The sequence below is a fragment of the Notolepis coatsorum genome, assembly GCF_963971535.1.
Source record: "Notolepis coatsorum genome assembly, chromosome: 2".
Taxonomy (NCBI): Eukaryota; Metazoa; Chordata; class Actinopteri; order Aulopiformes; family Paralepididae; genus Notolepis; species Notolepis coatsorum.
Genome location: NC_140166.1, coordinates 129,064,156 through 129,077,509, shown reverse-complemented (window position 1 = coordinate 129,077,509; position 13,354 = coordinate 129,064,156). Strand labels below are relative to the sequence as shown.

The 13,354-nt window shown below is 45.8% G+C and overlaps 1 protein-coding gene across 1 annotated transcript in view; it reads right to left on the bottom strand.

The window, feature by feature from the left end:
- The window catches only part of LOC311224134 (uncharacterized protein), a 46,941-nt gene that overhangs the window by 4,434 nt on the left and 29,153 nt on the right, over nt 1-13,354 (bottom strand). Inside the window, exon 5 of the mRNA XM_084308988.1 lies at nt 1,605-1,806. Coding sequence (XP_084165114.1) covers nt 1,605-1,806 — 202 coding nt within the window. The remainder of the gene's footprint in view (nt 1-1,604; nt 1,807-13,354) is intronic.

Genomic DNA, 13,354 nt, shown 5'->3' with positions numbered 1-13,354 from the left:
TTGATATTAAAAAAAATCTCCCGTTCCTAACCATTATTGAGCGAAAGCCGAGCTATTTAATAAATGATGACCACTTAATGATCGTTTCGTACAGGCTAAAACACTGAGAAGCACACATTTAATATAAATGTGCTGTGGTCGCCAAGACACCTCCACACACTATAACTTTTTGGAACATATTGGCCGCACCTCACAAACTCGCTCGATTCTTGATGAGACAAACGCCTTGTGCGTCTCGTCCTAGTCGGTCGGGAATGAAATTGAAGAGAATGATGTACATTTAATTCACAACCCATACATTTTTACTTAACTATCAGCGGGGAAAAGACCATATGAACGTGTTGTGTATTGCGTGTGGAACATGGTTGGTCTATATTAATCAATACGCCCACTAGCCGGCTGTGTGAATACTGCAAACAATGATCCGTTGCTTTCGGATATGGGGGAGGGTTGTAATTACGCAGATTTAGGACTAGGGAGCCGGAGAGGGTGAACTCCAGGTGGAAGAGTTCACAACCCCCTCCGATTACTGCGCAGTTAACACTTTGATCGCCATGGGTTAAATTCATAATTTACCATCCCTCGCCAGCTCTATTTGTCTATGGAGAAGTTCCCCTTCTTTGCAGGGCTATAACTTTTTAAATTCTATTGCTACATTGCCATTATTATGGCCCATTCAATGTCCTATATGTATTGTTCAGGGTGTAGCAACGTTAAACTTTTTCATACACATATTCATACTAAAATATGGTCTAAAGTATAAGTATGTTTTTATCGTTTTCTGCAGCTTTCTTCAGAACGTGATTTATAGCCCTAAATGCATTATATTGATGATGAAATACAGTTTGGTAGCGATCGGCGCGAGATGAAAAATGTCAACTGGACGTACTTCTAGAATGATCTACGTATGATCTGATGATGACCGGATGGGCGGGGGATCGTTTATAATTCCGTGGGCAACGTTAGATGATTCATCCAGAGTGGGTCATATGTTCATCATAGCAGTTTATATTGAACACGTTAGAATATAACGCTGAATCTTACCGTATGTTCCTCGCGCCGTTGGACGATCAGCGTGGAGTAGACCGTTTTCGATTATGGGATGTAGAAATGCCCGATCCATTTCCAGGTTGTATAATAGTATATACGTCCAAATAACGTTGTTTATTGAGTTAGGGCGAGCGATCTATTATCCAGTGTTTCAAGATGGAGTCGCGGGAGCTATAGAGTGGCCGGACCACATTTGCATGAGTACTACTGGTTCAAAGGTTAATATCCGGTTGGCGATCTGCCGATCGGCCACCAGATGGCGCTCTTGAACCGCTAGAGAGTTGAGAGGAGATCACACTTGTGTCTCAGGGCCCCGGAAAGGAAATATGATTTCGATGACAGATTTTTGAAATATTGACATCAAAGACGAGTTAAGGCGTCCTCGGCGGAATGAGCATGGCGGGGAATGAGGAGTTCCGTTTTCGGCGGTTAAAGTGTTAAGGCCAGGAGTCCGAAAGGGGCTTGTGTTTGGGCTTAGTTTAAAGTGGGGTTATTCCCCTAAATCCCCCCCCCCCCCCCCCCCCTTGCTGCCCAGCGTCACTTGATGCTCTAACCTTTCACGGGCCCCCATGGCTGGAGAGGAGCCTGTGGTAGGATGAACTGCGGGGGAGGCTGGGGCATGAAGTAATAGCCAAACACCGGCTGAGGGGGCGGCAGCGGGGGTGGTGCGTAGACTGGGGTGAGGAAGATGGGGGCCTTCTTCTTGTATTGCCAGACCGGCGCCGGGTGGTAGAAGTACTGGGGACTAGTGCGGAGCTGGACAGAGAAGAGAAGAGGTTAACAAGAGTTAACACAAGAGACAAGACAAGAGTTAACACAAGAGACAAGACAAGAGTTAACACAAGAGTTAACACAAGAGACAACACAAGAGTTAACACAAGAGTTAACACAAGAGACAACACAAGAGACAAGACAAGAGACAAGACAAGAGACAACACAAGAGACAACACAAGAGACAACACAAGAGTTAACACAAGAGACAAGACAAGAGTTAAAACAAGAGTTAACACAAGAGACAAGACAAGAGACAACACAAGAGACAACACAAGAGACAACACAAGAGTTAACACAAGAGACAAGACAAGAGTTAAAACAAGACACAACACAAGAGTTAACACAAGAGACAAGACAAGAGACAAGACAAGAGTTAACACAAGAGACAAGACAAGAGACAAGACAAGAGACAACACAAGAGTTAACACAAGAGACAAGACAAGAGTTAACACAAGAGACAAGACAAGAGTTAACACAAGAGACAACACAAGAGTTAACACAAGAGTTAACACAAGAGACAACACAAGAGACAACACAAGAGACAACACAAAAGTTAACACAAGAGACAACACAAGAGTTAACACAAGAGTTAACACAAGAGACAACACAAGAGACAACACAAGAGACAACACAAGAGTTAACACAAGAGACAACACAAGAGTTAAAACAAGAGACAACACAAGAGTTAACACAAGAGACAACACAAGAGACAACACAAGAGACAACACAAGAGACAACACAAGAGACAACACAAGAGTTAACACAAGAGACAAGACAAGAGTTAAAACAAGACACAACACAAGAGTTAACACAAGAGACAAGACAAGAGACAAGACAAGAGTTAACACAAGAGACAAGACAAGAGACAAGACAAGAGACAACACAAGAGTTAACACAAGAGACAAGACAAGAGTTAACACAAGAGACAAGACAAGAGTTAACACAAGAGACAACACAAGAGTTAACACAAGAGTTAACACAAGAGACAACACAAGAGACAACACAAGAGACAACACAAAAGTTAACACAAGAGACAACACAAGAGTTAACACAAGAGTTAACACAAGAGACAACACAAGAGACAACACAAGAGACAACACAAGAGTTAACACAAGAGACAACACAAGAGTTAAAACAAGAGACAACACAAGAGTTAACACAAGAGACAACACAAGAGACAACACAAGAGACAACACAAGAGACAACACAAGAGACAACACAAGAGTTAAAACAAGAGACAACACAAGAGTTAACACAAGAGTTAAAACAAGAGACAACACAAGAGTTAACACAAGAGTTAACACAAGAGACAACACAAGAGACAACACAAGAGTTAACACAAGAGACAACACAAGAGTAGGGATGGGAATCGAAAACCGGTTCCCGTTGGGAACCGGTTCCTAATTGGCCGATGCCTGGAACCGTGTGGCTCCTGTGACTTTCGATTCCCTTATCGCTGCCAGGTTTTTCCTACAGTTGCGCGCGTTAGCATGTAGCCATGGCAGACTCTATTTGATTCCTTAAGGGCTCGAAATTGCCTGGCTTTTGGTCATATGCTCCCGAAATGCTCCCGCTGTTTGGCTACTTCTATGTGCAGTGAAAACTACTTGAATGCTTTAGAACATGGTCATTGATTTAGTTTAGGGTGAGCTAAAATTAGCCGCGGAGCTATCGCTAGCTAACGTGAGCTAACGCTATTTAATCAAGCTCACAAAGAGAGATAAACAGCTGACAGCGGATAGTACAGGTACAAATACAATAAAACAGCGGGTGGGGACTGTTGTGTAAACATTGTACTCTTTAGTTCACATATAATAAGAGCCGGATTGTTTATTTACTAAGTCTCTACTCTGAGTCCGTCAGACAGGAAGTACCATGGTGCAACATACAAATGTGTCCGTGTAGCAACACAAGCCAATACCTACAGGACAGGGGCCCGGGGAGGGAGCTCTGTGTGTCTGTGTGTGTGTGTGTGTGAGACAGAAGTCAAGAGGAATAACGACTGTTATTCAATAGATTAAATTAGTTTAAGAATAAAAAAATAAATACATTTTAAGAGAATCTCAAATACATTATTTTATTTAAGTGTAGGCTATAGTTAATGTTTTATTTTTTGTATTTTTCTGACATGGTAAATGGCTGCTTTTTTATATAGCGCTTTTATCCAAAGCGCTTTACAATTTGTTCCTTACATTTTACCCAATCACTCACACATTCTCACAACTACACTTTATATTTATTGATAAAGGATTTGCACTACAACTCGTACACCTACTGTGAATTGTACCTAAATTGCACCTCGTCCCATTTCTCCATTTCTGCCTTGCACTATATAGTATTATATATTAGTACACTGCACAGTATTGTATATTGTATGGTAACTATGTCTATTCTGCATCGAACATTGTACATATGTCTAAACTGAACACTGTGACCTCATTTTTTTACTTCTAATTTTACTATGTTATTTTATTTCATACTTATCTTGTCTTGCACAGTCTCTGGAGCGCAACAGTAAGAAGCATTTTGTATAAAAGTATTCTGTACTTCTGTATGACAACTATTAAAGAAACTTGAAACTTGAAACAACGACGGCGCAGGCAACCATGCAAGGTGCCAACCTGCTCATCGGGAGCAGTTAGGGGTTAAGTGTCTTGCTCAAGGACACATCGACACGCTGCCCGGGAGGAGCGGGAATCGAACCGGGAACCTCAGGATTGCCAGACGACTGCTCTACCTCCCGAGCCACTGTCGCCCCTGACATGGGGGCTCAACAATAAATGACAATCAGAAATGTCAAGTTGCATGTTGTTATTCTAACCAGCTTAGTTCTGTTGCATTTCCAATTTATTTATTTAAATTATAAATTGATCAGGTATCGATAAGAGAATCGATAAAGAATCGAATCGATAAGCAGAATCGATAATGGAATCGTATCGATAAAATCCTATCAATTCCCATCCCTACACAAGAGTTAAAACAAGAGACAACACAAGAGACAACACAAGAGACAACACAAGAGACAACACAAGAGACAACACAAGAGTTAACACAAGATAAACACAAGAGACAACACAAGAGTTAACACAAGAGACAACACAAGAGTTAACACAAGAGTTAACACAAGAGACAACACAAGAGACAACACAAGAGACAAGACAAGAGTTAACACAAGAGACAACACAAGAGTTAACACAAGAGTTAACACAAGAGACAACACAAGAGACAACACAAGAGACACCACAAGAGACAACACAAGAGACAACACAAGAGTTAACACAAGAGACAACACAAGAGACAAGACAAGAGTTAACACAAAAGACAACACAAGAGTTAACACAAGAGACAACACAAGAGACAAGACAAGAGTTAACACAAGAGACAACACAAGAGACAACACAAGAGTTAACACAAGAAACAACACAAGAGTTAACACAAGAGACAACACAAGAGACAACACAAGAGACAACACAAGAGTTAACACAAGAGTTAACACAAGAGACAACACAAGAGACAACACAAGAGTTAACACAAGAGTTAACACAAGAGACAACACAAGAGACAAGACAAGAGTTAACACAAGAGTTAACACAAGAGACAAGACAAGAGTTAACACAAGACACAACACAAGAGACAAGAGTTAACACAAGAGACAACACAAGAGTTAACACAAGAGACAACACAAGAGACAACACAAGAGTTAACACAAGAGACAACACAAGAGACAACACAAGAGTTAACACAAGAGTTAACACAAGAGACAACACAAGAGACAAGACAAGAGTTAACACAAGAGTTAACACAAGAGACAACACAAGAGACAACACAAGAGACAACACAAGAGTTAACACAAGAGACAACACAAGAGACAAGACAAGAGACAACACAAGAGACAACACAAGAGACAACACAAGAGACAACACAAGAGTTAACACAAGAGACAACACAAGAGACAAGACAAGAGACAACACAAGAGACAACACAAGAGACAACACAAGAGGCAACACAAGAGTTAACACAAGAGACGACACAAGAGACGACACAAGAGACAACACGAGACAACACAAGAGACAACACAAGAGTTAACACAAGAGTTAACACAAGAGACAACACAAGAGTTAACACAAGAGACAACACAAGAGTTAACACAAGAGACAACACAAGAGACAACACAAGAGACAACACAAGAGTTAACTAGGGGTGCACCGATATATCGGTCGGGTATCGGTATCGGCCGATAAGTGCCTTGTTGACTGCTATCGGCCTATCGGCCGATAAGCTCAAATGTGCCGATAGCAGTCGCCGATAACTAACCATCCATTTGTGTAGCGTCAAGACAAAAAAAAAAATTCACTCGCGACCTACCTGCACAACGCCCGCCGTCCGCCCCACACACACACAAGCTACTGCATCAAAGTTACTATTTATGATTAACAAGGCATTCGTTTTGTGGCATTAACGTTATATAGTTAGTGTTACACGGACAATAACATCAGCATATTATTATTACCCATAGCAGCAAGGCATTACTCCGAGTCCGTTCATAGCCGGGAGGCAGACGACTAACGTTACTGGTGAAAATGTGATTTACGTTGGAATACTCCTTTGCCAACTTGCTGTACTTTGCTTGCAGGTCTGCAGCCATTATTACTGGATTAAGAATAGCCCCAACTTTAGCCAACGTAACGTTATGGCTAAACCTTTAACATTAGTTAACCCTAGCTTTCGGTTAGCTGTTCAATGCTAATGTAATAACACAACCAAGCGAATCCATCAGAGCTCCCCATCAACACCGCTCTGTCGGGAGGATGGCATTTAAGAAAGTATCTGCTGTTAAAATGACACAAACATTCGTTTTGTGGCATTAACGTTATTATAGTTAGTTACACGTTCAATTACATCAGCATAGTATTTACCCGAAGATAGCAAGCAAGCCGTGCATAGCTCGGTTACATTCCGTTGCTCATTCCGTACCCAACTACACATTCTGCAATCTGTTAATAAAGTTTTCAACCAGACAAATGTATAGAAAGGCTTTGTTTTATTATAACATTTGTTGCAGTAAAATCATTGTGTCTCGTTTGGCCATCCTGTGGAGCGCGCTGGTCGGCGGGCACTGCCGGGCAGCTAACTTATTAGCTTGTTGTGGTTCTGAGTTTGACTCGCATTCTCACAAGCAGATCAATGGCGGCATGCCCCGAAGTAGAAAAATGAATATTCGCTTGGTGGTAAGCAGGAGGTGGGTGCTAGCGGTGTGGCGTAATTGGCCGAATCGACTGTCAATCAAAATGGTTCCATTGCATTGGTTGAAAGCTCTGGTTGAGAGAATAGTATCCCGCTGCAGGCCGCCAGAATGGTTCCATTGCATTGGTTGAAAGCTCTGGTTGAGAAAATAGTATCCCTCTGCAGGCCGCCAGACGATACTGGGAGAGGGATCAGTGATACCATAAACATATTTCTTGATGTTTCCTTTTTTAAGTAAGTAAAGAGGCCTACAAATACAAACACACATACAAATATACAGTAGTTTCATTAAAAAAATTCAAAAAATTTTTAAAAAAAAATTAAAAAAAAAATTAAAAAAAAATAAAAATACTTATTTTTTGCCACAATTATCGGTATCGGTATCGGTATCGGCCGATTGTGTTAGTTGAACAATCGGTATCGGTATCGGTGGCCAATTTTCATATCGGTGCACCCCTAGAGTTAACACAAGAGTTAACACAAGAGTTAACACAAGAGACAACACAAGAGACAACACAAGAGTTAACACAAGAGTTAACACAAGAGTTAATACAAGAGACAACACAAGAGTTAACACAAGAGTTAACACAAGAGACAACACAAGAGTTAACACAAGAGACAACACAAGAGTTAAAACAAGAGACAACACAAAAGTTAACACAAGAGACAACACAAGAGACAATACAAGAGTTAACACAAGAGTTAACACAAGAGTTAACACAAGAGACAACACAAGAGACAACACAAGAGACAACACAAGAGTTAACACAAGAGTTAACACAAGAGACAACACAAGAGTTAACACAAGAGACAACACAAGAGTTAACACAAGAGACAACACAAGAGTTAACACAAGAGACAACACAAGAGACAAGACAAGAGTTAACACAAGAGTTAACACAAGAGTTAACACAAGAGTTAAAACGTTAGGTTATGACTATAACCAAGTTCTGTTAGTATCGCGACGCTCGGCATCGCTCTCTGCACTATCTCGCATACGTGCACGCGCACTGAATAAAGACCACAATGTACCTTTAATCCCAATATTCGTCTGACCACACCCCTATCAGCTTACCCATATAAGCAGGGGTGGGGCCACCCACTCTCCTCCTTCCCAAGCTTTCGCCACAAGGCGAGGTCAAAGGCTGCAGCGGCGTCGGATGCCGAGCGTCGCGATACTAACAGAACGTTAGGTTATGACTATAACCAAGTTCTGTTAGTATCGCGACGCTCGGCATCGCTCTCTGCACAAGGGAGGCCGAGCGAGAGCCAACGGCCGACAAATACACCCCGCTGACAGCCCCCCACAAACCATCAGAACAGGGAGGGCCGAGCCCCCCCGACCCACCCTAATGGCGGGCACCCCCCCTATTAGGGGCTTCACGGGAGGGCGACGGACCCGACCGTGCGAAGAGGCACTCAAGCAACTCAACGCACAGGGTGAGCAGACCGTGGCTTGACCCCACGACTACACACACGCACAACCCGCATGCCACCCGGGAACGAACGGAGGAACAACCTCGTTACTGCCCCCAGAATCACGGGGTCAAGGGCAAACCCAACCCCGTGGCAAGGCCGTAGCAGCGGAGCACGAAGGAAGACCCAGACCCACCAAAAGGACTGGACTCCCTAGAATGGGGGCCCGGAGAAGTCCATGATGCCAGCATCAAGACCCCACCAGGTGGGCACGTAGTGCCCCGCCCCCCACATCGCCAGCGTATTCGGACAAAGGCCCCTCAGTTACTGCACCTGGTATTCCCAGGCGGAATCCCATCCAAGTACTAACCAGGCCAGAACCTGCTTAGCTTCCGAGATCGGACGAGATCGAGCGTGTTCAGGTTGGTATGGCCGTAAGCCGAGCGGGCCCTGTCCCCCCAATAGTACACCGCCTGGCACACTGACCCTGCAGAACAGGCAGTCAGCATGGCCGTAAGCACACAAAAAAGGTTAACCAACGGAAGCAGGCAGCGCACCGGGGAAAAACCAGGCAACAGGCTGTTAACCCTAGCCTGGAGACTGCGGACGAGACAGGCGCCAGAGGGGACAGCTGAACACAGCCGCTCCGGCGGAAGGAGCGTAAGCTGGCGGTGTTGCATGACCAAGCCTCCATTTAAAAACCCCCACCCAGAGGGGTCGAGGCAGAGAAGGCTGACACGATTGGCAGACGTCATGATGCAGGGGCACCCTCAAACGGTGAACCCGGGAGTTGACACTGCTCCAACACACCAGGGAATCAACCACCTCGGTGTTACCCAATGCGGTGGTTGTTCCTATAACCCCTCAAGAAAAAACTCCAAAACACACCTGCGGGTATACACCGGCTATACCGCAGTACAAGTGTTTCAGTTTCCAAAAAGGGTTAACCCAGGCCTACGGGTCGCAAACATCACTTCGGACCGGGCCTGGCGGTACGGGAAGCACAGGGTCACCAGAGGAGGTCAAAAAACCACCCCCACAGGCCCCTCTTCGCCATGCGTGAGAGAGGAGCGAAAAATAACGGAGAACCAGCCCCTAAGCACACCGTACCTGGTATTCCCCGGCGGTCTCCCAACCAAGTACTAACCAGGACCAACCTGTGTAGCGGCCGAGATCCGACGAGATCGAGCGCGTACAGAATGGCATGGCTGTAAGCCATGACGACAGTGCTGAGTAAAAACATACCCAACCAGGGTCTCCATAGCGCTTAACCCTGTGACACCCAGACCGACCTGGCATTTTTCCCCCTGAAAAAAGCCCAAGTCCCTCAGGGTACCAGAACAGCAGATCTGCATCCCCGGCGGACAACGGGTTCAACTGATCTGGACCAGCGTGACCAGAACCAGTCCCGTGCCCTAACCACGCCGACATGCCTACTCCAGGAGAAGGGCAGATATGCGTGTTGATCTTAACATGAAAAGAAGGCGCCACCCAGACGTTCGGACGAACCGCGCCTGGTGGCCCACCCCAAGGGCGTGAGACCCCACCACATATGTTCAGATCCATCCCGTCATCATCCCCCAGACATGAACGAGAATCCGTCGACAACCCACCCAGGTCATGGGATGTGGTCGTCGGAAGAGGAAAAACCCCCATCTCAGTTGCTTTATAAAAACGCTGTTTCAACCACAAGCAACCAAGGCGTGCCAGTCAATCGCCTGTTTACAGCGAGCTAGCACTATACGTGCGTCGGGACACACCCCCATCAATGAACAGGCTAATTAGACCCGTCATTGAATCCCCAAGGCGCCCAGGGGAACGACAAGAGGGGTGTGACACTCCCTAACTCCAACACTTCTGGAATAGAAAGAAGGAAGCATCAACAGTATGTATCCCAGTCTACACAGCCGGGGTAAAAAATGTTCACATTTTTACATCCCACCACCCTCCCATAGGAAAGAGACGGGGATCCCCAGAGAGACTTCCCACGCGAGCTGTACAGATTGAAAAGAATATATTGCACCTTGAGCCATGTAAAAAACTGGTTTTAGGGCCTCCGGGGAAGAGGCACTGAACCCATACACACTCAATAAACGAATTGAACGAATATACATACAATAGAAAAGGACCCTTCTAGAGGGTCCACTCACTTTGACAATCTGAGGAGGAAGGCTCTGTACTCTGATGGAGGCTTCCTCACATGGAAGAAGGAGTCCGAACTCACAGAAGGCCTGAATAGGCGCTTGGTGAGGAGGAGCCCTGACCACCCCCCCTGAAAACAGATCCATCACATGGACCTGAACAGCACACGGAAGTCCTACCAACAGAGACGCGCACGGTGACGTACTCTATGGCGGGGGAATTCCTGCGGTGCACACGCCCAATATACCAGGCCGTGGGACCAGGAACTCCCCCCCCCCCCCCCCCCCGTAACGTGCCGAACCGCCACGTGACGGGAACCTTGAAGGACAGGGGGTGTACCCCTGACCGACAGAACAATGGGGAGAGGAAAGGTTACCAGTACACCCCTTTACGACCCCACACCCATGATACGATGTAACGACAAAAAGAGAATATGACACAGTCATAGTCAGCTCTATGAAGCGTTTCACAGCTCCACACAGCGCATGAGCTAACCTGCTATCTGATTTTTACTAAGGAAAAACACAGAATAGAGAGGGCTCTAAGAGCCCCGGTCCAACATACACATGTGCTTCTGTGGCCAGTACAACCCAGTTGTAGGTCACATGACACACACAACCCATCATCACCTACAAAAAATGGCAAAAACACTCAACAGAGTAACGCCGTTTTTTTCACAATGAGAGAATACATCATTCTTGATTAGTATCGACCACAGGCCTTGCTAAGCACACATGACAGCAACCAAACCAATTTCCCTTTAGGAAATAAGTTTCTCCAGCAGATTTAGCACAACCTCAGCAATCAAGCTAAGAGTTACATCGCATCCCTACCACACAAAAGACACAAATAGTGCACAAACATGTCTGATAGGAGGATGAAAAAGTCCCCAGGGAACCGGGGGGGAAACACAATCCTCCTATTTTACCCTCAATACGGCCAGTTAAAACAGGAAAACCTGTTAATGTGTGAACACACTGTTCATTGTCATTACAGTCTGAGAAAGAACATTCTTTTACTCACTTGTCACCAAGCATAGCTTCATAGGTTAGTTACCTTAGTTGTGAGTACACGGCCGTGTTTCTCACACAACAACCAGATCATTACATCCCGTTTGCACGGAGAAGCTAACTGCCAGTGACAAAAACAGCTCACACATAACCCGCAACGTATCCTAAATGCATTGTAGCAACACACGTTTTGGGAAAAACACCGTTATTCACAATACATTTAGCAAAGTAAAACCAGAAGACGTGTTATGAGGTCTGGTCAACCCCGTTCCTACCCGGAACGCAGATCAGCGAAGTGCAGTCACAGACCCGTAGGAACACAGCCGCTCCTGTGTTGTCCGAACTGGGCAGCGTCACCGCCCCAACCCGCACTACAGTCCCCTGTTGATGCAACCTTGCCGTCCTGGCTCAGGGCAGGGTCGACGAAACATCCCCTGTCAAGGATGACGTCGTGGTCAAGAGTGTAAAACATGTTAAAATCAAAGCACGTTCAACAGAATAGCCTCAAGCTAACGGCCGCGCCAACCGTTCGGGTGCTACTGCTTCTGCTCGCGAGACGCCGATCTAACGACGCACGCGATCAGAAGCGAGCTCACGGCGGCGCGCGAGAAGCTAAGCTACCCCGCGCCAGCCATGGCCCATAGCAGCAAGCTAACGTTACCTAGCGACCACGACATGCTAGCCCCGCAGCTAACAGCTGACTGGCTAATAGTAGGCCCTAAGCAGGCCACGCAGCGATCCAGCAGGCTAACGCAGCAGTTAACAGCTGACTGGCTAACCGTAAGCTATGAACATGTAAACAATGACATAACACTCACCCAGACAGGCCGCCGTTCTGAACCTCTCCTCACTTTTTAAGAGAAAAGAGAAAACAAGATGTCAACACCGCTTCACAACGGTGACTTTACCACATCCGACGGAATCAGCACAGTACCAACTGGCCTGTGTAGCTGACTTTGAACATGAATCTGCCGCTATCGCACATTACATGCACATATCCCCTCGTGAAGGAATACTCTCATTTGGATATGAAAGATGGGGCCTTAACACGGTGACAGAGAGAATCCACTCGTCCAGAACACACAGGGATCACCAGTGTCAATGGTCGCGGCCCACTAGTTAAAACTATAATGGTCTTCAGACCAAGGCCTTCTGTCGCCTAGGTGGCTAAACAAAGGACCCTAGCCTGGGGCCGGTTTCCATAAACTTTGTCAAGTAGCCCCCATAGCACTAACAGACAAGTGGAGCCCGCCAGCAAACACTACTCACCCAACCTGGAACGCACCGCTTCTCACAACAGCGGCATGTCCGACAGTTCAGCTGTGGCCTGACAGGTTTCACCCCAACAAACACAGCAAGGAACTGCAGTTGAGAAGCATGCAGCGGCGTGCTCCCAATACGAAAACCGGTGGAGGGTTTTTAGAATGATCATCATCTTCCAGACACTCCAGTACGAAGACAATATCGCCGTATTTTCTCGAAAATAGTGAGAGAGAAAATAAAGATATGATGTCAACGTATCCTTGTTTCCCAAAGCTGCTCCTAAACCTTTCTTCCATCATGGTGTCAAGTGTGGGGATCTACCGAGGCACTTCTTCCTTGTGGTGAAAGCGAGAAGGAGGAGAGTGGGTGGCCCCACCCCTGCTTATATGGGTAAGCTGATAGGGGTGTGGTCAGACGAATATTGGGATTAAAGGTACATTGTGGTCTTTATTCAG